Source organism: Oncorhynchus gorbuscha, unplaced genomic scaffold (assembly GCF_021184085.1).
Source record: "Oncorhynchus gorbuscha isolate QuinsamMale2020 ecotype Even-year unplaced genomic scaffold, OgorEven_v1.0 Un_scaffold_1136, whole genome shotgun sequence".
Taxonomy (NCBI): Eukaryota; Metazoa; Chordata; class Actinopteri; order Salmoniformes; family Salmonidae; genus Oncorhynchus; species Oncorhynchus gorbuscha.
In genome coordinates this window covers 2,065-27,887 of record NW_025746006.1, presented here as the reverse complement: position 1 = coordinate 27,887, position 25,823 = coordinate 2,065, and the positions used below count along the sequence as shown (strand labels likewise).

Genomic DNA, 25,823 nt, shown 5'->3' with positions numbered 1-25,823 from the left:
CCCAGAACAGCCACATGTTATCCTACCCCAGGACAGCCAGATGTTATCGTACCCCAGAACAGCCACATGTTATCCTACCCCAGCCCAGAGAACTGAACAGCCACATGTTATCCTACCCCAGAACAGCCACATGGTATCCTACCCCAGCCCAGAGAACATAGCAGCCACATGTTATCCTACCCCAGAACAGAGCAGCCACATGTTATCCTACCCCAGAACAGCAGCCACATGTTATCCTACCCCAGAACAGCAGCCACATGTTATTCTACCCCAGAACAGCAGCCACATGTTATCCTACCCCAGAACAGAGCAGCCACATGTTATGCTACCCCAGAACAGCAGCCACATGTTATCCTACCCCAGAACAGCAGCCACATGTTATTCTACCCCAGAACAGAGCAGCCACATGTTATCCTACCCCAGAACAGCAGCCACATGTTATTCTACCCCAGAACAGAGCAGCCACATGTTATCCTACCCCAGAACAGCAGCCACATGTTATCCTACCCCAGAACAGCAGCCACATGTTATCCTACCCCAGAACAGCAGCCACATGTTATCCTACCCCAGAACAGCAGCCACATGTTATTCTACCCCAGAACAGAGCAGCCACATGTTATGCTACCCCAGCCCAGCAGCCACATGTTATCCTACCCCAGAACAGCAGCCACATGTTATCCTACCCCAGCAGCCACATGTTATCCTACCCCAGAACAGCAGCCACATGTTATCCTACCCCAGCACAGCCACATGTTATCCAACCCCAGAACAGCCACACGTTATCCTACCCCAGCCCAAAGAACTGAACAGCCACATGGTATCCTACCCCAGCCCAGAGAACTGAATAGCTATATGTTATCCTACCCCAGAACAGAGAACAGAACAGCCACATGTTATCCTACCCCAGCCCAGAGAACAGAGCAGCCACATGTTATCCTACCCCAGAACAGCCACATGTTATCCTACCCCAGACCAGAGAACAGAGCAGCCACATGTTATCCTACCCCAGCCCAGAGAACTGAACAGCTACATGTTATCCTACCCCAGAGCAGCCACATGTTATCCTACCCCAGAGCAGCCACATGTTATCCTACCCCAGCACAGCCACATGTGATCCTACCCCAGACCAGCAACATGTTATCCTACCCCAGAGCAGCCACATGTTATCCTACCCCAGGATAGCCACATGTTATCCTACCCCAGGATAGCCACATGTTATCCTACCCCAGCACAGCCACATGTTATCCTACCCCAGAACAGAGAACTGAACAGCCACATGTTATCCTACCCCAGACCAGCCACATGTTATCCTACCCCAGACCAGCCACATGTTATCCTACCCCAGAGCAGCCACATGTTATCCTACCCCAGGATAACCACATGTTATCCTACCCCAGCCCAGAGAACTGAACAGCTACATGTTATCCTACCCCAGAGCAGCCACATGTTATCCTACCCCAGACCAGCCACATGTTATCCTACCCCAGACCAGCCACATGTTATCCTACCCCAGAGCAGCCACATGTTATCCTACCCCAGACCAGCCACATGTTATCCTACCCCAGACCAGCCACATGTTATCCTACCCCAGACCAGCCACATGTTATCCTACCCCAGCACAGCCACATGTGATCCTACCCCAGACCAGCCACATGTTATCCTACCCCAGAGCAGCCACATGTTATCCTACCCCAGGATAGCCACATGTTATCCTACCCCAGCACAGCCACATGTTATCCTACCCCAGCCCAGAGAACTAAACAGCCACATGTTATCCAACCCCAGACCAGCCACATGTTATCCAACCCCAGACCAGCCACATGTTATCCTACCCCAGACCAGCCACATGTTATCCTACCCCAGACCAGCCACATGTTATCCTACCCCAGACCAGCCACATGTTATCCTACCCCAGAGCAGCCACATGTTATCCTACCCCAGAGCAGCCACATGTTATCCTACCCCAGAGCAGCCACATGTTATCCTACCCCAGAACAGCCACATGTTATCCTACCCCAGCCCAGAGAACTGAACAGCCACATGTTATCCTACCTCAGAACAGCCACATGGTATCCTACCCCAGCCCAGAGAACTGAACAGCCACATGTTATCCTACCCCAGAATAGCCACATGGTATCCTACCCCAGCCCAGAGAACTGAACAGCTACATGTTATCCTATCCCAGTCCCATACTGTATAGCAGAATGGCCCAGGGCAGAGCTCCAAGACCTGGCCAACTGCCTGCCTGCCCCCAGCCCTCTCCAAACCTCCTCTCTCCCCTAACCCACCTCTCCCTAACTGTCCTCATCCCTCTCCTCAGCGCTCCTCCCCAGCCCTAGCCAGTTGCATCTTCCTTCCCCTCCTCTCTCTCTCCCCCTCCCGTCTCCAGCCCCCTCCAGCCCTCCTCAGGTTCCTCTAGCACGTTATACCTCCATTAATGAGATGGATGCATGTCTCTAGCTGAGTTATTCCAACGGGGGGAGAATCTATCACAGGTAATTGTGGGTAATGATCACATCGGGGTGACATCCACCTTCTGTAGCCGTGGTGACGGATGGTGTCCCTATACAACACACATCCGTCTTCCACACACCCCGGTCGTCATTTAACAGGAGTAGGACTGATTTAATTTTCACAGGGGATAGATATGTATGAAGGGATTAAGCTGGAAATGGTAGATGAGACATTTGGGACATTTGGATGTTTCTTCCCCTCACTTGGTTTTCTTATTGCAGAGGATGGATTTGAGTGGTGGACGGTTATGTAGGAATAACATGTCATTTTGATGGTTGGTTTGCCAACGGAAGGAGGGAGGGGCAGCTGGGAGCAGGGAGGGAGGGGCAGCTGGGAGCAGGGAGGGGCAGCTGGGAGCAGGGAGGGGCAGCTGGGAGCAGCTGGGAGCAGGGAGGGGCAGCTGGGAGCAGGGAGGGGCAGCTGGGAGCTGGGAGCAGGGAGGGGCAGCTGGGAGCAGGGAGGGGGCAGAGGAGGGACAGCTGGGAGCAGGGAGGGGCGGGGGGCAGAGGGGGGAGCGGTGGGGCAGGGAGGGGCAGAGGCACATTTTATGTAAACTTTATTTAAAGTCAGTTAAGAACAAATGATTATTTACCGGGGAACAATGGGTTAACTGCCTTGTTCAGGGGCAAAAGGACAGGTTTTTACCTTGTCAGCTCAGGGATTCGATCCAGCAACCTTTCGGTTACTGGCCCAACGCTCTAACCACTAGGCTACCTGCCTCCCCCGAGCTGAGCATTCAGGGTATTAGTTTGAGGATAACACCATTTTTTTCACACGACCTAAATGATTTGCTACCAGTTGGCGATCGTGACACATCGCTCCAAGAAACACTGAATATGTGTCACACCACAGAGTGAGGGAGGGATACGAGGAATACAAACCCTATTGCAGGGTTATAGTAAAGAGTCTCCCCTGTAGACAACTTTATATCTAAAGAGGGTAAGGTAGAGGAGATATTACCATATTGCTTAATCTAGTACCTTCTATCAGATCCACCCAAGTGTCTCTATATATATATATATATATATATGCCATTTAGCAGACGCTTTTATCCAAAGCGACTTACAGTCATGTGTGCATACATTCTACTTATGGGTGGTCCCGGGATCGAACCCACTACCCTGGCGTTACAAGCGCCATGCTCTACCAACTGAGCTACACAGGGGATAGGGGTAAATAGAGGGGTTGTTTCTGGACAGGGTCATAGAGAACAGACCTGAGGGGTTTTGTACAAAGAAGAATCAATTATTTAGCCAGCTGACTTTGATGAACATCCAGAAATATCTATTGTTTTTCGGTTTCATTTAAGAAAGCTAAACTTATGTGTTTCTGGATGTTGGGTAAATTAGACCATGTCCGTTTTAAAGTATATACTTCTAAGAACAAATGAGGGAGATTAGCTGGCTGACTCATTGATCCTGCTTAGTAGTATCCCTGTCTGGACCTAACAGGATCTCTACTGGTCACCACTGCAGACATATTAAAGGTTCAATGATGGACCTCAACCTTGTTCTTCTCCAGAGCTGTAACCATGACAACCCTGATCCAACTGTCTCATATCAAATGTCTGTGAAAGTGTCCCGAATGGCACCCTATTCCCTATATAGTGCTTTAGGATACCCTGGATAGTGATCTAGGATTCCCTATATAGTGATCTAGGATACCCTGGATAGTGCTTTAGGATACCCTGGATAGTGCACTAGGATACCCTATATAGTGCTTTAGGATACCCTGGATAGTGCACTAGGATACCCTGGATAGTGCGCTAGGATTCCCTATATAGTGATCTAGGATTCCCTATATAGTGCGCTAGGATTCCCTATATAGTGATCTAGGATTCCCTATATAGTGATCTAGGATTCCATATATAGTGCGCTAGGATTCCCTATATAGTGATCTAGGATTCCCTATATAGTGCGCTAGGATTCCCTATATAGTGCGCTAGGATTCCATATATAGTGCGCTAGGATTCCCTATATAGTGATCTAGGATTCCCTATATAGTGATCTAGGATTCCCTATATTGTGATCTAGGATTCCCTATATAGTGATCTAGGATTCCCTATATAGTGATCTAGGATTCCCTATATAGTGATCTAGGATTCCCTATATAGTGATCTAGGATTCCCTATATTGTGATCTAGGATTCCCTGTATAGTGATCTAGGATTTCCTGTATAGTGATCTAGGATTCCCTGTATAGTGATCTAGGATTCCCTGTATAGTGATCTAGGATTCCCTATATAGTGATCTAGGATTCCCTATATAGTGATCTAGGATTCCCTATATAGTGATCTAGGATTCCCTATATAGTGATCTAGGATTCCCTATATAGTGATCTAGGATTCCCTATATAGTGATCTAGGATTCCCTATATAGTGATCTAGGATTCCCTATATAGTGATCTAGGATTCCCTATATAGTGATCTAGGATTCCCTATATACTTCAATAGGATTCCCTATATAGCGATCTAGGATTCCCTATATAGCGATCTAGGATTCCCTATATAGTGATCTAGGATTCCCTATATACTTCAATAGGATTCCCTATATAGCGATCTAGGATTCCCTATATAGCGATCTAGGATTCCCTATATAGTGATCTAGGATTCCCTATATTGTGATCTAGGATTCCCTATATAGCGATCTAGGATTCCCTATATAGTGATCTAGGATTCCCTATATACTTCATTAGGATTCCCTATATAGTGATTTAGGATTCCCTATAGTGGGCTAGTGTGCCATTAGGGACTGAATCTGAGTAGCCTATCCAAGCGCTGGATCCAGAGTCCACTCTTCTTCTATCTTCCTCTTCTTCCTCCAGATAGTGAAGCTGGCAGTGTACGGGATGCTGCCTAGGAACCTCTCCAGAAGGACCATGATGCAACGACTACACCTCTTCCCTGAAGATGTAAGACTTGTCTTTTAAGACTTTCACATCTAATATGTGTGAAGATGAAATGAGATGTTTTAGTAAAAAGAATGATGCCACACACGACACCTCTTCCCTGAAGATAAAATAACTGGTCTTTATTCTCCTGTTGTGGACTGAATATGTCTTGACATGTTGATTTGATTGACTTTAATTTGTTTAGTCATTTTAAATGATGACACATTCAGCCAAGAACAGACATAGAAATATCAGCGATAACACAAGTCTGACTCGTTTCCAATTAAACGCAAGTCTGACTCGTTTCCAATCAACGCAAGTCTGACTGGTTTCCAATCAACGCAAGTCTGACTGGTTTCCAATCAACGCAAGTCTGACTGGTTTCCAATCAACGCAAGTCTGACTGGTTTCCAATCAACGCAAGTCTGACTGGTTTCCAATCAACGCAAGTCTGACTGGTTTCCAATCAACGCAAGTCTGACTGGTTTCCAATCAACGCAAGTCTGACTGGTTTCAATCAACGCAAGTCTGACTGGTTTCCAATCAACGCAAGTCTGACTGGTTTCCAATCAACGCAAGTCTGACTGGTTTCCAATCAACGCAAGTCTGACTGGTTTCCAATCAACGCAAGTCTGACTGGTTTCCAATCAACGCAAGTCTGACTGGTTTCCAATCAACGCAAGTCTGACTGGTTTCCAATCAACGCAAGTCTGACTGGTTTCCAATCAACGCAAGTCTGACTGGTTTCCAATCAACGCAAGTCTGACTGGTTTCCAATCAACGCAAGTCTGACTGGTTTCCAATCAACGCAAGTCTGACTGGTTTCCAATCAACGCAAGTCTGACTGGTTTCCAATCAACGCAAGTCTGACTGGTTTCCAATCAACGCAAGTCTGACTGGTTTCCAATCAACGCAAGTCTGACTGGTTTCCAATCAACGCAAGTCTGACTGGTTTCCAATCAACGCAAGTCTGACTGGTTTCTCAACGCAAGTCTGACTGGTTTCAATCAACGCAAGTCTGACTGGTTTCCAATCAACGCAAGTCTGACTGGTTTCCAATCAACGCAAGTCTGACTGGTTTCAATCAACGCAAGTCTGACTGGTTTCAATCAACGCAAGTCTGACTGGTTTCCAATCAACGCAAGTCTGACTGGTTTCCAATCAACGCAAGTCTGACTGGTTTCCAATCAACGCAAGTCTGACTGGTTTCCAATCAACGCAAGTCTGACTGGTTTCCAATCAACGCAAGTCTGACTGGTTTCCAATCAACGCAAGTCTGACTGGTTTCCAATCAACGCAAGTCTGACTGGTTTCCAATCAACGCAAGTCTGACTGGTTTCCAATCAACGCAAGTCTGACTGGTTTCCAATCAACGCAAGTCTGACTGGTTTCCAATCAACGCAAGTCTGACTGGTTTCCAATCAACGCAAGTCTGACTGGTTTCCAATCAACGCAAGTCTGACTGGTTTCCAATCAACGCAAGTCTGACTGGTTTCCAATCAACGCAAGTCTGACTGGTTTCCAATCAACGCAAGTCTGACTGGTTTCCAATCAACGCAAGTCTGACTGGTTTCCAATCAACGCAAGTCTGACTGGTTTCCAATCAACGCAAGTCTGACTGGTTTCCAATCAACGCAAGTCTGACTGGTTTCCAATCAACGCAAGTCTGACTGGTTTCCAATCAACGCAAGTCTTGGTTTCCAATCAACGCAAGTCTGACTGGTTTCCAATCAACGCAAGTCTGACTGGTTTCCAATCAACGTCTGACTGGTTTCCAATCAACGCAAGTCTGACTGGTTTCCAATCAACGTCTGACTGGTTTCCAATCAACGCAAGTCTGACTGGTTTCCAATCAACGCAAGTCTGACTGGTTTCCAATCAACGCAAGTCTGACTGGTTTCCAATCAACGCAAGTCTGACTGGTTTCCAATCAACGCAAGTCTGACTGGTTTCCAATCAACGCAAGTCTGACTGGTTTCCAATCAACGCAAGTCTGACTGGTTTCCAATCAACGCAAGTCTGACTGGTTTCCAATCAACGCAAGTCTGACTGGTTTCCAATCAACGCAAGTCTGACTCGTTTCCAATCAACGCAAGTCTGACTGGTTTCCATTGTGGTAAAGCATTTAGACACGTCTAGTCTGACTCTAGCTTCTCATTATACGGTATATAAATATAAAAGTCTTACTTTCCTTTGACTTGCACCTCTCTCTAACCCAGGTGTGTTTTCCCTCTCTGAAAAGTAAAGACACCTACAAACCTAAGACTGTGTTCCTGTCCCTGGTTAGAGCCGAGGTGCCATACAGATCCATGAAATGACTGTTGTATGTAATTGTATGGCAGGATCTTCCTGAGGACATCCTTCTGAACCTGACGGAGGAGCTGCCTCAGCCCAGAGAGATCCCTCGCAGGCTGAATGAGTACAGCCAGGAGGAGCGAGAAGCCTTCCCCACTGTGTGGACCCCGTGAGTACCTTCTTCTCCCAGCCTTCCTCCATGGACGCATACGTGCAAACACACACACACACACCCTCTCTCTCACATCTTCACACACACACACACCATCCTTAATCACACCCACATATCCTCACACACACACACCCTCTTTCAAATCTTCACACACACACACACACCATCCTTAATCACACCCACATATCCTCACACACACACACACACACCATCCTTAATCACACCCACATCCCTCACACAACAACCTCTTTCAAATCTTCACAGACTGGTTTATAGAGGAACAGATCCTTTATCACAACGGACATATCCTCACAGACAACACCCTCTTTCAAATCTTCACATAGACAACACACTCCTTTATAGACACCCACTGGTATCCTCAGGAACGGACTGGTTTATAGAGGAACGGACTGGTTTATCCAGGGGCCTCTAGCTCATTTAGAACAACCTGTTTTATAGAGGAACAGACTGGTTTATAGAGGAACAGACTGGTTTATAGAGGAACGGACTGGTTTATAGAGGAACGGACTGGTTTATAGAGGAACGGACTGGTTTATAGAGGAACGGACTGGTTTATAGAGGAACGGACTGGTTTATAGTGGAACGGACTGGTTTATAGTGGAACGGACTGGTTTATAGAGGAACGGACTGGTTTATAGCGGAACGGACTGGTTTATAGCGGAACGGACTGGTTTATAGCGGAACAGACTGGTTTATAGCGGAACAGACTGGTTTATAGTGGAACAGACTGGTTTATAGAGGAACAGACACATTTAGAACAGACTGGTTTATAGAGGAACAGACTGGTTTATAGTGGAACAGACTGGTTTATAGAGGAACAGACTGGTTTATAGAGGAACAGACACATTTAGAACAGACTGGTTTATAGAGGAACAGACTGGTTTATAGAGGAACAGACTGGTTTACAGAGGGACAGACTGGTTTACAGAGGGACAGACTGGTTTACAGAGGGACAGACTGGTTTACAGAGGGACAGACTGGTTTACAGAGGGACAGACTGGTTTATAGAGGAACATACTGGTTTATAGAGGAACAGACTGGTTTATTTGAGTAAGAGACACATGCCATAGTTCCATTACAGACTGCTGTGTTCCTTCAGCCATGGCAGTGATCCATCGTTCCTCAGTCCACAGCCTGCTATTCACATCAGCCGTGACGCAGTTAAATGCCTTATGATGCTGCTCTCTACCAGAGCGGGCAAATCTTTAAGCATTTTATGACCTAAATGTTACGCTAGCTTTAGCTTACCACAAACATTCAAATAACTAGTAGAAACCCAAAATAATTATTTAGTGAAAACATTTTTGTGTGTGTTCGTGTGAAACCTACTTCTGTTATTACCGGTAAGTAAGGATGGGAGAAGTATAGCACCGTCTTCCTCTTTATTGATGTGAGAAACGGGATCTTGTTACCGGGCTGACAAATGATTCCATTATGATAAAGAGCACGGCCTGTTGAAACGCGATCGGTCATGTTCCTATAGAGTTAAGTGGCTCAATGAGGGGAAATGGTGGTCTGGGCCATGGACTGACCCCTCATTCACACACACACACACACACACACACACACACACACACACACACACACACACACACACACACACACACACACACACACACACACACACACACACACACACACACACACACACACACACGAGGCCCTAACAATGCTGATTGCAATGGAAAGCCAATGCTGTAGAGTGGTGGCTGAGATGGAACCCCGTTGGGGTTGTTGATGTTTCTCTCAAGATTGAGACTGTGGACTTCACTTTTTCAAACACTGACACCCCACGTGTGTTAATGCACTTAAGATCTTTCCTTTTAAAGCCGTATTGAAATACTAGAGAGGTACTCTGTCATCGAATTCATGCTAACTATTTATGAGGCCAGTAATTCACCCCAATGAGCAGTGGAACCGAGGAGGGTTTTATAGAGAGCAGTATGTTTATATGGGGTTTCTCTAGTAACCACCGCAGTGATTGGTCAGGACGACCCTACGGAGCGTGTCCGTTAAAACATATCACACAGGAAATAGACATTGACGTGATAATGAGACGGCCAGAACAGCCACTACGTTACTTCCTGTCTGTAATGAAAAGAAATCTGGAGTTTTCAACCTGACAGAAAACAGTGACATTCCAGAACACCGTGACATCATTCTTGTAGTGTAATGTTTGGCCCACTGGGAGAATGTTTGGCCCACTGGGAGAATGTTTGGCCCACTGGGAGAATGTTTGGCCCACTGGGAGAATGTTTGGCCCACTGGGAGAATGTTTGGCCCACTGGGAGAATGTTTGGCCCACTGGGAGAATGTTTGGCCCACTGAGAGAATGTTTGGCCCACTGGGAGAATGTTTGGCCCACTGGGAGAATGTTTGGCCCACTGGGAGAATGTTTGGCCCACTGGGAGAATGTTTGGCCCACTGGGAGAATGTTTGGCCCACTGGGAGAATGTTTGGCCCAATGTTTGGCCCACTGGGAGAATGTTTGGCCGACTGGGAGAATGTTTGGCCGACTGGGAGAATGTTTGGCCCACTGGGAGAATGTTTGGCCCACTGGGAGAATGTTTGGCCTACTGGGAGAATGTTTGGCCTACTGGGAGAATGTTTGGCCTACTGGGAGAATGTTTGGCCTACTGGGAGAAGGCTGCTGCTGCTGAGGTTCAGGGGGAATCTGAGATTCTGATCACACAAACTCAAATGGACTGCAGCTATAACTCACTTGGAATAACACAGAAGTGACTTGATGTAGTGTTTATAGGGAGTTAACTGGTGTAGTGGTTACAGGGTGTTAACTGGTGTAGTGGTTATAGGGTGTTAACTGGTGTAGTGGTTATAGGGTGTTAACTGGTGTAGTGGTTATAGGGTGTTAACTGGCGTAGTGGTTACAGGGTGTTAACTGGCGTAGTGCTTATAGGGTGTTAACTGGCATAGTGGTTATAGGGTGTTAACTGGCGTAGTGGTTATAGGGTGTTAACTGGTGTAGTGGTTATAGGGTGTTAACTGGTGTAGTGGTTATAGGGAGTTAACAGGAGGAGACTGAGAACTGAGTCGGTGGTGTCTGTGTGTGAGAATAGAGGAGTGGTCGGCCGCCAGCACTGAGAGAAATCACTCTTCTAGTTGGTTTCCACAGCAGGAGAGGAGAATGGAACTATCAAAATAACGACTACTGTACTTCGTTCTATAGCTAGGATAGCATCATGTTGTTGATGTTCTATAGCTAGGATAGCATCATGTTGTTGATGTTCTATAGCTAGGATAGCATCATGTTGTTGATGTTCTATAGCTAGGATAGCATCATGTTGTTGATGTTCTATAGCTAGGATAGCATCATGTTGTTGATGTTCTATAGCTAGGATAGCATCATGTTGTTGATGTTCTATAGCTAGGATAGCATCATGTTGTTGATGTCCTAGTTCTATAGCTAGGATAGCATCATGTTGTTGATGTTCTAGTTCTATAGCTAGGATAGCATCATGTTGTTGATGTTCTATAGCTAGGATAGCATCATGTTGTTGATGTTCTATAGCTAGGATAGCATCATGTTGTTGATGTCCTATAGCTAGGATAGCATCATGTTGTTGATGTCCTATAGCTAGGATAGCATCATGTTGTTGATGTTCTATAGCTAGGATAGCATCATGTTGTTGATGTCCTAGTTCTATAGCTAGGATAGCATCATGTTGTTGATGTTCTATAGCTAGGATAGCATCATGTTGTTGATGTTCTATAGCTAGGATAGCATCATGTTGTTGATGTTCTATAGCTAGGATAGCATCATGTTGTTGATGTTCTATAGCTAGGATAGCATCATGTTGTTGATGTTCTATAGCTAGGATAGCATCATGTTGTTGATGTTCTATAGCTAGGATAGCATCATGTTGTTGATGTCCTATAGCTAGGATAGCATCATGTTGTTGATGTTCTATAGCTAGGATAGCATCATGTTGTTGATGTTCTATAGCTAGGATAGCATCATGTTGTTGATGTTCTATAGCTAGGATAGCATCATGTTGTTGATGTTCTATAGCTTAGGATATTATCATGTTGTTGATCTAGTTCTATAGCTAGGATAGCATCATGTTGTTGATCTAGTTCTATAGCTAGGATAGCATCATGTTGTTGATCTAGTTCTATAGCTAGGATAGCATCATGTTGTTGATCTAGTTCTATAGCTAGGATAGCATCATGTTGTTGATGTCCTATAGCTAGGATAGCATCATGTTGTTGATGTCCTATAGCTAGAATAGCATCATGTTGTTGATGTCCTAGTTCTATAGCTAGGATAGCATCATGTTGTTGATGTCCTAGTTCTATAGCTAGGATAGCATCATGTTGTTGATGTCCTAGTTCTATAGCTAGGATAGCATCATGTTGTTGATGTCCTAGTTCTATAGCTAGGATAGCATCATGTTGTTGATGTTCTATAGCTAGGATAGCATCATGTTGTTGATGTCCTAGTTCTATAGCTAGGATAGCATCATGTTGTTGATGTCCTAGTTCTAGGATAGCATCATGTTGTTGATGTTCTATAGCTAGGACAGCATCATACTGTTGATGTCCTAGTTGCAATTCGTCTCATTGTCATCCGTCTGCAATCTACTCTAGATGGGTCACCTCTAAGCTAAGACGAGCTCTATGGTTTCTGGAATCCACTCTGGTTTTTGCTCAGACATTCTCACTGACTGCCTCTGTGGCTCAGTGTAAACAATCTCTGAATAAATAGTCTGGTTAGATTTGCAAGCCCCGGTAAGCCTAATAGAAATGGGATTGGCATTATCATAAATATGTATTTACCTCATGTAGTCCGTGGCGGGTTGAGACAGCCAGGCCCACTATACTCTCCCCCAGGAGTGATGTATTATGTGTCTCAGTGAGGAGCTCTGCCCCTGATTCAGTGGCACTTTTCCACTTTTGTTAATGTGGTGAGGCACGATGCCCAGCCAAGGCTACGGTGCCAGGCTCAGTTACTGTGAGGGATGGTCTGCCAGCGTCCCTGCCCTGAAACATAGCCTGCTATACTGTGGCCTTCATTTCTAACCCACTGTGAGCTATACTGTAGCTAGGGAGGCTGCCTCACTGTGAAGGATGGCTAGATAGACCTGACCGGAACCGCAGGCTGCTATACTGTGGCCTCACTGTGAAGGATGGATAGCTAGACCTGCCCTGAACCGCAGGCTGCTATACTGTGGCCTCACTTTGAAGGATAGCTAGCTAGACCTGCCCTGAACCGCAGGCTGCTATACTGTGGCCTCACTGTGAAGGATGGATAGCTAGACCTGCCCTGAACCGCAGGCTGCTATACTGTGGCCTCACTGTGAAGGATGGATAGCTAGACCTGCCCTGAACCGCAGGCTGCTATACTGTGGCCTCACTTTGAAGGATAGCTAGCTAGACCTGCCCTGAAGGAGGAGCCCCAGACATACAGTCACTAGCTATAGACGGGAGGAGCCCCAGACATACAGTCACTAGCTATAGACGGGAGGAGCCCCAGACGTACAGTCACTAGCTATAGAAAGGAGCCTGTACCCCAGACGTACAGTCACTAGCTATAGACAGGAGGAGCCCCAGACGTACAGTCACTAGCTATAGAAAGGAGGAGCCCCAGACATACAATCACTAGCTATAGAAAGGAGGAACCCCAGACATACAGTCACTAGCTATAGACAGGGGGAACCCCAGACATACAGTCACTAGCTATAGAAAGGAGGAACCCCAGACATACAGTCACTAGCTATAGAAAGGAGGAACCCAAGACATACAGTCACTAGCTATAGAAAGGAGAAGCCCCAGACATACAGTCACTAGCTATAGAAAGGAGGAACCCCAGACATACAGTCACTAGCTATAGAAAGGAGGAACCCCAGACGTACAGTCACTAGCTATAGAAAGGAGAAGCCCCAGACATACAGTCACTAGCTATAGAAAGGAGAAGCCCCAGACATACAGTCACTAGCTATAGAAAGGAGAAGCCCCAGACATACAGTCACTAGCTATAGAAAGGAGGAACCCCAGACATACAGTCACTAGCTATAGAAAGGAGGAACCCCAGACATACAGTCACTAGCTATAGAAAGGAGAAGCCCCAGACATACAGTCACTAGCTATAGAAAGGAGAAGCCCCAGACATACAGTCACTAGCTATAGAAAGGAGGAACCCCAGACATACAGTCACTAGCTATAGAAAGGAGGAACCCCAGACATACAGTCACTAGCTATAGAAAGGAGAAGCCCCAGACATACAGTCACTAGCTATAGAAAGGAGAAGCCCCAGACATACAGTCACTAGCTATAGAAAGGAGGAGCCCCAGACATACAGTCACTAGCTATAGAAAGGAGAAGCCCCAGACATACAGTCACTAGCTATAGAAAGGAGGAACCCCAGACATACAGTCACTAGCTATAGAAAGGAGCCTGTACCCCAGACATACAGTCACTAGCTATAGAAAGGAGGAACCCCAGACATACAGTCACTAGCTATAGACAGGAGGAACCCCAGACATACAGTCACTAGCTATAGAAAGGAGGAACCCCAGACATACAGTCACTAGCTATAGACAGGAGGAACCCCAGACATACAGTCACTAGCTATAGAAAGGAGGAACCCCAGACATACAGTCACTAGCTATAGAAAGGAGAAGCCCCAGACATACAGTCACTAGCTATAGAAAAGAGCCTGTACCCCAGACATACAGTCACTAGCTATAGAAAGGAGGAACCCCAGACATACAGTCACTAGCTATAGAAAGGAGGAACCCCAGACATACAGTCACTAGCTATAGAAAGGAGGAACCCCAGACATACAGTCACTAGCTATAGAAAGGAGGAACCCCAGACATACAGTCACTAGCTATAGAAAGGAGGAACCCCAGACATACAGTCACTAGCTATAGAAAGGAGGAGTCCCAGACATACAGTCACTAGCTATAGAAAGGAGGAACCCCAGACATACAGTCACTAGCTATAGAAAGGAGGAACCCCAGACATACAGTCACTAGCTATAGAAAGGAGGAACCCCAGACATACAGTCACTAGCTATAGAAAGGAGGAACCCCAGACATACAGTCACTAGCTATAGAAAGGAGGAACCCCAGACATACAGTCACTAGCTATAGAAAGGAGGAACCCCAGACATACAGTCACTAGCTATAGAAAGGAGGAACCCCAGACATACAGTCACTAGCTATAGAAAGGAGGAACCCCAGACATACAGTCACTAGCTATAGAAAGGAGGAACCCCAGACGTACAGTCACTAGCTATAGAAAGGAGCCTGTACCCCAGACATACAGTCACTAGCTATAGAAAGGAGGAACGCCAGACATACAGTCACTAGCTATAGAAAGGAGAAGCCCCAGACATACAGTCACTAGCTATAGAAAGGAGGAACCCCAGACATACAGTCACTAGCTATAGAAAGGAGAAGCCCCAGACATACAGTCACTAGCTATAGAAAGGAGGAACCCCAGACATACAGTCACTAGCTATAGAAAGGAGGAACCCCAGACATACAGTCACTAGCTATAGAAAGGAGAAGCCCCAGACATACAGTCACTAGCTATAGAAAGGAGAAGCCCCAGACATACAGTCACTAGCTATAGAAAGGAGGAGCCCCAGACATACAGTCACTAGCTATAGAAAGGAGGAACCCCAGACATACAGTCACTAGCTATAGAAAGGAGGAACCCCAGACATACAGTCACTAGCTATAGAAAGGAGAAGCCCCAGACATACAGTCACTAGCTATAGAAAGGAGGAACCCCAGACATACAGTCACTAGCTATAGAAAGGAGGAACCCCAGACATACAGTCACTAGCTATAGAAAGGAGAAGCCCCAGACATACAGTCACTAGCTATAGAAAGGAGAAGCCCCAGACATACAGTCACTAGCTATAGAAAGGAGGAACCCCAGACATACAGTCACTAGCTATAGAAAGGAGGAACCCCAGACATACAGTCACTAGCTATAGAAAGGAGAAGCCCCAGACATACAGTCACTAGCTATAGAAAGGAGAAGCCCCAGACATACAGTCACTAGCTATAGAAAGGAGGAGCCCCAGACATACAGTCACTAGCTATAGAAAGGAGAAGCCCCAGACATACAGTCACTAGCTATAGAAAGGAGGAACCCCAGACATACAGTCACTAGCTATAGAAAGGAGCCTGTACCCCAGACATACAGTCACTAGCTATAGAAAGGAGGAGCCCCAGACGTACAGTCACTAGCTATAGAAAGGAGGAACGCCAGACATACAGTCACTAGCTATAGAAAGGAGGAGCCCCAGACGTACAGTCACTAGCTATAGAAAGGAGGAGTCCCAGACATACAGTCACTAGCTATAGAAAGGAGGAGTCCCAGACATACAGTCACTAGCTATAGAAAGGAGAAGCCCCAGACATACAGTCACTAGCTATAGAAAGGAGGAACCCCAGACATACAGTCACTAGCTATAGAAAGGAGGAACCCCAGACATACAGTCACTAGCTATAGAAAGGAGCCTGTTTCCCCAGACATACAGTCACTAGCTATAGAAAGGAGAAGCCCCAGACATACAGTCACTAGCTATAGAAAGGAGGAACCCCAGACATACAGTCACTAGCTATAGGAAGGAGGAGCCCCAGACATACAGTCACTAGCTATAGAAAGGAGGAACCCCAGACATACAGTCACTAGCTATAGGAAGGAGGAGCCCCAGACGTACAGTCACTAGCTATAGAAAGGAGGAGCCCCAGACGTACAGTCACTAGCTATAGGAAGGAGGAGCCCCAGACGTACAGTCACTAGCTATAGAAAGGAGGAGCCCCAGACGTACAGTCACTAGCTATAGAAAGGAGGAGCCCCAGACGTACAGTCACTAGCTATAGAAAGGAGGAGCCCCAGACGTACAGTCACTAGCTATAGAAAGGAGAAGCCCCAGACATACAGTCACTAGCTATAGAAAGGAGGAACCCCAGACATACAGTCACTAGCTATAGGAAGGAGGAACCCCAGACATACAGTCACTAGCTATAGAAAGGAGCCTGTACCCCAGACATACAGTCACTAGCTATAGAAAGGAGGAACCCCAGACATACAGTCACTAGCTATAGGAAGGAGCCTGTACCCCAGACATACAGTCACTAGCTATAGAAAGGAGCCTGTACCCCAGACATACAGTCACTAGCTATAGAAAGGAGCCTGTACCCCAGACATACAGTCACTAGCTATAGAAAGGAGCCTGTACCCCAGACATACAGTCACTAGCTATAGGAAGGAGCCTGTACCCCAGACATACAGTCACTAGCTATAGAAAGGAGCCTGTACCCCAGACATACAGTCACTAGCTATAGAAAGGAGCCTGTACCCCAGACATACAGTCACTAGCTATAGAAAGGAGCCTGTACCCCAGACATACAGTCACTAGCTATAGGAAGGAGCCTGTACCCCAGACATACAGTCACTAGCTATAGAAAGGAGCCTGTACCCCAGACATACAGTCACTAGCTATAGAAAGGAGCCTGTACCCCAGACATACAGTCACTAGCTATAGAAAGGAGCCTGTACCCCAGACATACAGTCACTAGCTATAGGAAGGAGCCTGTACCCCAGACATACAGTCACTAGCTATAGGAAGGAGCCTGTACCCCAGACATACAGTCACTAGCTATAGAAAGGAGGAACCCCAGACATACAGTCACTAGCTATAGGAAGGAGCCTGTACCCCAGACATACAGTCACTAGCTATAGGAAGGAGCCTGTACCCCAGACATACAGTCACTAGCTATAGGAAGGAGCCTGTACCCCAGACATACAGTCACTAGCTATAGAAAGGAGGAACCCCAGACATACAGTCACTAGCTATAGAAAGGAGGAACCCCAGACATACAGTCACTAGCTATAGAAAGGAGGAACCCCAGACATACAGTCACTAGCTATAGAAAGGAGGAACCCCAGACATACAGTCACTAGCTATAGAAAGGAGAAGCCCCAGACATACAGTCACTAGCTATAGAAAGGAGCCTGTACCCCAGACATACAGTCACTAGCTATAGAAAGGAGCCTGTTTCCCCAGTTGATTGCCTTTCCGTCTGGAATGTATATGATCTATATCATCTACTCCTCCATTTCAACGTGAAAAGCCTGTCTAGACATATGTATCACACTTATAAGGTAGCCTACATTTCAATCAACACTAAACCCTGTAGCTAACCCAGCTCACTCAAATTAATCACATTCATGGAATTTCTTTTTTTTTGGTTTAGCGAGCAATATTTTCCAAAAGAAGATTAAATTGACATTTGTCACGACCCTCACGTTGTCCATCCAGTGAGGAAATGTAGCCTTTTATTTAACTTCCCCTCACTTTGCGTGCGAATGTCATCAATCTCAAGTTAATTGTCCCAATCCTACCTTTCTCATGACATTTACACAAAGCCTGTGTCCCAACAGGGCACCCTTTTCCCTATGTAGTGCCCTACTTTTGACCTGGGCCCTTTATAAAGGGAACCGGGTGCCATTCAAGGTAAGAGCAGAACATGTGTCCTAAAGCTGTATTCTATTAGGGTTTTTTACTGCTGCTGAGAAGTGCTGTTTTTAATACGAAGACCAACTTAAAGGAGGAGACTTTATGAAACTTGTTAACAATTTTAAAGATGTTTTTTATTTTCTCAAAGACTTGAGCAGAGACGGTCCTTTTCTTTCAAATGAAAACGTTGAGATGAATAGTGTGATGTCTGGTGGGTGAAACATCACCTCAGGTGGTTTCCCTTTTTAAAATCGGGAGGAGGCTCCAAGTTGAATTCTTTCCAGTAACACCGTGTTCAAGGAACACTCCACGTTCACGACAGAAATGTCAAGGGGGCAATAAACCCTAAATGTAATTGATGATAGAACACATTTTAATGATCAAGACATGGAAACAAAACAGTGATTTTTATTTACATTTACATTTACATTTAAGTCATTTAGCAGACGCTCTTATCCAGAGCGACTTACAAATTGGTGCATTCACCTTATGACATCCAGTGGAACAGCCACTTTACAATAGTGCATCTACATATTTTAAGGGGGGAGGGGGGTGAGAAGGATTACTTTATCCTATCCTAGGTATTCCTTAAAGAGGTGGGGTTTCAGGTGTCTCCGGAAGGTGGTGATTGACTCCGCTGTCCTGGCGTCGTGAGGGAGTTTGTTCCACCATTGGGGAGCCAGAGCAGCGAACAGTTTTGACTGGGCTGAGCGGGAACTGTACTTCCTCAGTGGTAGGGAGGCGAGCAGGCCAGAGGTGGATGAACGCAGTGCCCTTATTTGGGTGTAGGGCCTGATCAGAGCCTGGAGGTACTGAGGTGCCGTTCCCCTCACAGCTCCGTAGGCAAGCACCATGGTCTTGTAGCGGATGCGAGCTTCAACTGGAAGCCAGTGGAGAGAGCGGAGGAGCGGGGTGACGTGAGAGAACTTGGGAAGGTTGAACACTAGACGGGCTGCGGCGTTCTGGATGAGTTGTAGGGGTTTAATGGCACAGGCAGGGAGCCCAGCCAACAGCGAGTTGCAGTAATCCAGACGGGAGATGACATGTGCCTGGATTAGGACCTGCGCCGCTTCCTGTGTGAGGCAGGGTCGTACTCTGCGGATGTTGTAGAGCATGAACCTACAGGAACGGGCCACCGCCTTGATGTTAGTTGAGAACGACAGGGTGTTGTCCAGGATCACGCCAAGGTTCTTAGCGCTCTGGGAGGAGGACACAATGGAGTTGTCAACCGTGATGGCGAGATCATGGAAAGTCCTTCCCCGGGAGGAAGAGCAGCTCCGTCTTGCCGATTCAGCTTGAGGTGGTGATCCGTCATCCACACTGATATGTCTGCCAGACATGCAGAGATGCGATTGGTCATCAGAAGGGGAAAGGAGAAGATTAATTGTGTGTCGTCTGCATAGCAATGATAGGAGAGACCATGTGAGGTTATGACAGAGCCAAGTGACTTGGTGTATAGCGAGAATAGGAGAGGGCCTAGAACAGAGCCCTGGGGGACACCAGTGGTGAGAGCGCATGGTGAGGAGACAGATTCTCGCCACGCCACCTGGTAGGAGCGACCTGTCAGGTAGGACGCAATCCAAGCGTGGGCCACGCCGGAGATGCCCAACTCGGAGAGGGTGGAGAGGAGGATCTGATGGTTCACAGTATCGAAGGCAGCCGATAGGTCTAGAAGGATGAGAGCAGAGGAGAGAGAGTTAGCTTTAGCGGTGCGGAGCGCCTCCGTGATACAGAGAAGAGCAGTCTCAGTTGAATGACTAGTCTTGAAACCTGACTGATTTGGATCAAGAAGGTCATTCTGAGAGAGATAGCGGGAGAGCTGACCAAGGACGGCACGTTCAAGAGTTTTGGAGAGAAAAGAAAGAACATTTACATTTACATTTAAGTCATTTAGCAGACGCTCTTATCCAGAGCGACTTACAAATTGGTGCATTCACCTTATGACATCCAGTGGAACAACCACTTTACAATAGTGCATCTAAATATTTTAAGGGGGGGGGGGTGAGAAGGATTACTTTATCCTATCCTAGGTATTCCTTAAAGAGGTGGGGTTTCAAGTGTCTCCGGAAGGTGGTGATTGACTCCGCTGTCCTGGCGTCGTGAGGGAGTTTGTTCCACCATTGGGGAGCCAGAGCAGCGAACAGTTTTGACTGAGCTGAGCGGGAACTGTACTTCCTCAGTGGTAGGGAGGCGAGCAGGCCAGAGGTGGATGAACGCAGTGCCCTTATTTGGGTGTAGGGCCTGATCAGAGCCTGGAGGTACTGAGGTGCCGTTCCCCTCACAGCTCCGTAGGCAAGCACCATGGTCTTGTAGCGGATGCGAGCTTCAACTGGAAGCCAGTGGAGAGAGCGGAGGAGCGGGGTGACGTGAGAGAACTTGGGAAGGTTGAACACTAGACGGGCTGCGGCGTTCTGGATGAGTTGTAGGGGTTTAATGGCACAGGCAGGGAGCCCAGCCAACAGCGAGTTGCAGTAATCCAGACGGGAGATGACAAGTGCCTGGATTAGGACCTGCGCCGCTTCCTGTGTGAGGCAGGGTCGTACTCTGCGGATGTTGTAGAGCATGAACCTACAGGAACGGGCCACCGCCTTGATGTTAGTTGAGAACGACAGTTTGTTGTCCAGGATCACGCCAAGGTTCTTAGCGCTCTGGGAGGAGGACACAATGGAGTTGTCAACCGTGATGGCGAGATCATGGAACGGGCAGTCCTTCCCCGGGAGGAAGAGCAGCTCCGTCTTGCCGAAGTTCAGCTTGAGGTGGTGATCCGTCATCCACACTGATATGTCTGCCAGACATGCAGAGATGCGATTCGCCACCTGGTCTGGTCTGTAGTTGTTGACATCGGAGGGATCGAGTGTAGGTTTTTTCAGAAGGGGTGCAACTCTCGCTCTCTTGAAGACGGAAGGGACGTAGCCAGCGGTCAGGGATAAGTTGATGAGCGAGGTGAGGTGAGGTAAGGGAGAAGGTCTCCGGAAATGGTCTGGAGAAGAGAGGAGGGGATAGGGTCAAGCGGGCAGGTTGTTGGGCGGCCGGCCGTCACAAGACGCGAGATTTCATCTGGAGAGAGAGGGGAGAAAGAGGTCAGAGCACAGGGTAGGGCACTGTGAGCAGAACCAGCGGTGTCGTTTGACTTAGCAAACGAGGATCGGATGTCGTCGACCTTCTTTTCAAAATGGTTGACGAAGTCATCTGCAGAGAGGGAGGAGGGGTGGGGAGGGGGAGGAGGATTCAGGAGGGAGGAGAAGGTGGCAAAGAGCTTCCTAGGGTTAGAGGCAGATGCTTGGAATTTAGAGTGGTAGAAAGTGGCTTTAGCAGCAGAGACAGAGGAGGAAAATGTAGAGAGGAGGGAGTGAAAGGATGCCAGGTCCGCAGGGAGGCGAGTTTTCCTCCATTTCCGCTCGGCTGCCCGGAGCCCTGTTCTGTGAGCTCGCAATGAGTCGTCAAGCCACGGAGCGGGAGGGGAGGACCGAGCCGGCCTGGAAGATAGGGGACATAGAGAGTCAAAGGATGTAGAAAGGGAGGAGAGGAGGGTTGAGGAGGCAGAATCAGGAGATAGGTTGGAGAAGGTTTGAGCAGAGGGAAGAGATGATAGGATGGAAGAGGAGAGAGTAGCGGGGGAGAGAGAGCGAAGGTTGGGACGGCGCGATACCATCCGAGTAGGGGCCGTGTGGGAAGTGTTGGATGAGAGCGAGATTTTTATCTGTCAACCTGTCTATAAAGATGGGAGTCTGAGAAAGAATAGGGAATCTGTTTCAGGCAACAACTCCACTTTGTAAACTACATTTCCCATAGTACTCTGCTCATCAGTGTATCTCACCCTAGCAGTCATCAGTATATAGTCCTGTCAGGACACAGTCATCAGTATATAGTCCTGTCAGCCCTAGCAGTCATCAGTATATAGTCCTGTCAGCCCTAGCAGTCATCAGTATATAGACCTGTCAGCCCTAGCAGTCATCAGTATATAGTCCTGTCAGGACACAGTCATCAGTATATAGTCCTGTCAGCCCTAGCAGTCATCAGTATATAGTCCTGTCAGCCCTAGCAGTCATCAGTATATAGTCCTGTCAGGACACAGTCATCAGTATATAGTCCTGTCAGCCCTAGCAGTCATCAGTATATAGTCCTGTCAGCCCTAGCAGTCATCAGTATATAGTCCTGTCAGGACACAGTCATCAGTATATAGTCCTGTCAGCCCTAGCAGTCATCAGTATATAGTCCTGTCAGCCCTAGCAGTCATCAGTATATAGTCCTGTCAGGACACAGTCATCAGTATATAGACCTGTCAGGACACAGTCATCAGTATATAGTCCTGTCAGGACACAGTCATCAGTATATAGTCCTGTCAGCCCTAGCAGTCATCAGTATATAGACCTGTCAGGACACAGTCATCAGTATATAGTCCTGTCAGGACACTGTCAGCCCTAGCAGTCATCAGTATATAGTCCTGTCAGCCCTAGCAGTCATCAGTATATAGTCCTGTCAGCCCTAGCAGTCATCAGTATATAGTCCTGTCAGGACACAGTCATCAGTATATAGACCTGTCAGGACACAGTCATCAGTATATAGTCCTGTCAGGACACAGTCATCAGTATATAGTCCTGTCAGCCCTAGCAGTCATCAGTATATAGACCTGTCAGGACACAGTCATCAGTATATAGTCCTGTCAGCCCTAGCAGTCATCAGTATATAGCCCTGTCAGGACACTGTCAGCCCTAGCAGTCATCAGTATATAGTCCTGTCAGGACACTGTCAGCCCTAGCAGTCATCAGTATATAGTCCTGTCAGGACACTGTCAGCCCTAGCAGTCATCAGTATATAGTCCTGTCAGGACACTGTCCACCCCTGCAGTCATCAGTATATAGTCCTGTCAGCCCTAGCAGTCATCAGTATATAGTCCTGTCAGGACACTGTCGGCCCTAGCAGTCATCAGTATATAGTCCTGTCAGGACACTGTCCACCCCTGCAGTCATCAGTATATAGTCCTGTCAGCCCTAGCAGTCATCAGTATATAGTCCTGTCAGCCCTAGCAGTCATCAGTATATAGTCCTGTCAGCCCTCGCAGTCATCAGTATATAGACCTGTCAGGACACTGTCAGCCCTAGCAGTCATCAGTATATAGACCTGTCAGCCCTAGCAGTCATCAGTATATAGACCTGTCAGCCCTAGCAGTCATCAGTATATAGTCCTGTCAGGACACTGTCATCAGTATATAGACCTGTCAGGACACTGTCAGCCCTAGCAGTCATCAGTATATAGTCCTGTCAGCCCTAGCAGTCATCAGTATATAGTCCTGTCAGGACACTGTCAGCCCTAGCAGTCATCAGTATATAGTCCTGTCAGGACACTGTCAGCCCTAGCAGTCATCAGTATATAGTCCTGTCAGGACACTGTCAGCCCTAGCAGTCATCAGTATATAGTCCTGTCGGGACACTGTCAGCCCTAGCAGTCATCAGTATATAGTCCTGTCAGGACACTGTCAGCCCTAGCAGTCATCAGTATATAGTCCTGTCAGGACACTGTCAGCCCTAGCAGTCATCAGTATATAGTCCTGTCGGGACACTGTCAGCCCTAGCAGTCATCAGTATATGGTCCTGTCAGGACACTGTCAGCCCTAGCAGTCATCAGTATATAGTCCAGTCAGGACACTGTCCACCCTAGCAGTCATCAGTATATAGTCCTGTCAGGACAGTGTCTGCCCTAGCAGTCATCAGTATATAGTCCTGTCAGGACACTGTCAGCCCTAGCAGTCATCAGTATATAGTCCTGTCAGGACAGTGTATTGTGATAAATGATGTGTTTCTCTGTTTACTGATCTAATCTTAAGAACCAATCAGTGAGCCCATTCAGGCCTGGAATTCCAGCGATGTAATTGACCTCGGGTGATGTTCAAGGTCAAACCAATCCTGGCCCTTTTTATTAAAGACCTAGTTGATATTCACTGACTGACATCACATCAACACTCACCAAGCACTCTGGACATGGTCTCAATCTAATACCGTCAACACATACTAATGTAATACAATATAAAGTTGTTTGTTGTGAATAGTACAGCTACTTTACTTAGTAATAACTGTCTTCTGTTTCTGCTTTTAAGACCATATTGCTGACATGATGGTTACCGCGGTGATATTTCATTCAACCTTCTACAGGTTATTCTTATTGAGATGACGTTTATGTTGCTGTTCTACATGATAGTTACCACGGTGATATTTAATTCAACCTTCTACAGGTTATTCTTATTGAGATGATAGTTACCACGGTGATATTTCATTCAACCTTCTACAGGTTATTTGCTGTTCTACATGATAGTTACCACGGTGATATTTCATTCAACCTTCTACAGGTTATTCTTATTGAGATGGCGTTTATGTTGCTGTTCTACATGACTGAGTTGTAACGTCCGTGTTGTTCTCTCTGCAGACCTGAAGACTACAGGATGAAGTGATCCATCAGCAGACTGTTGCTAGGCGTCTTCTTCTTCTTCTGTCCTGTTACTTGTACTGGCATTTTACATCCAGGTGACATTTACTGTACACACCACAAACCTTTTTCTGTCGTCCCAAATAATGTACAAAAATAAAACTAGTTCTCTTGTCAACTGTTTTTCTTTTTTTCTTCTTTTTCCGTGAGAATAAATCATGATGTATATTTCATCCTTTCTGTGGTGAAAGTTTGAGTTAAAAAAATTGACTTTCGTGTGTTTCATTCAACCTCAGCTGCAGTGAGAGATTCATTGGTGTGAGTCCCAAACGGTCCTCTATTCCCTGTTTAGTGCACTACTTTAGACCAGGGCTCTGATCAAAAGTAGTGCACTATACAGGGAATAGGGTGCCAGTTGGGACTTGAGCATCGGCTGCGGTCAGCTGCCTTTTTAGTTCTGTTGTATTTGAGAGAATATTAAAGTGGAGATTCTTTGCCTACCAGCCACAGACCATTTCTGCAGTCTCTTCTGAAGTCTGATCTCTCCTCTAATTCGACCACACTTCGACCTTAATTGATTTCAGATGCCTCTGAGACCTTTTTATAATGCCAGCATAGCCTCTTGATGTCTGGTGGCCCCTCAGGAAACCATTGTGGAAATGTACCTCAACAGTAAGCGTGATACTATAGTCGTTGGGCTCTTTTTTTAGACTGGGGAGTCAGCAACGTTTTCTAGTTTGGCTTCACTGGTGTTTACCACAGACAGCAGCACTGTCTGACACACTGTGTTGACTGGACTTGAAGAATCAACTGGACTCACGTGGTCCTGTTCAAATGAAGCCAGATTTACCTGTCAAGACAACCCATTTTGGCTGTTACAGGGTAAATGTCTCATTCTCTAGAGAAGCAGTTGATGGGAGTCCTGCTGTTCTTTTGAAAGAAGAAACATATTGTTTGTAGAATGCAGTGAGGCGACTGAATTTATATCAGAGGAGGACCGTCCTCAGTG

General features: G+C 46.8%; 1 protein-coding gene across 2 annotated transcripts in view; it reads left to right on the top strand.

Annotated features, from left to right (window-relative positions):
• Window positions 1-24,992, top strand: part of mrpl13 (mitochondrial ribosomal protein L13) — a 40,993-nt gene extending 16,001 nt beyond the window's left edge. Inside the window, exons 5-7 of one of the 2 annotated variants that reach the window (XM_046336737.1) lie at window positions 5,337-5,423; window positions 7,745-7,866; window positions 24,815-24,992. In XM_046336737.1, coding sequence (XP_046192693.1) covers window positions 5,337-5,423; window positions 7,745-7,866; window positions 24,815-24,839 — 234 coding nt within the window. In that variant the 3' untranslated portion in view covers window positions 24,840-24,992. Of the gene's footprint in view, window positions 1-5,336; window positions 5,424-7,744; window positions 7,871-24,814 lie in introns of those variants that run through there. The other variant, XM_046336738.1, reaches the window with a different exon arrangement.
• Window positions 24,993-25,823: the final 831 nt, after the last annotated feature.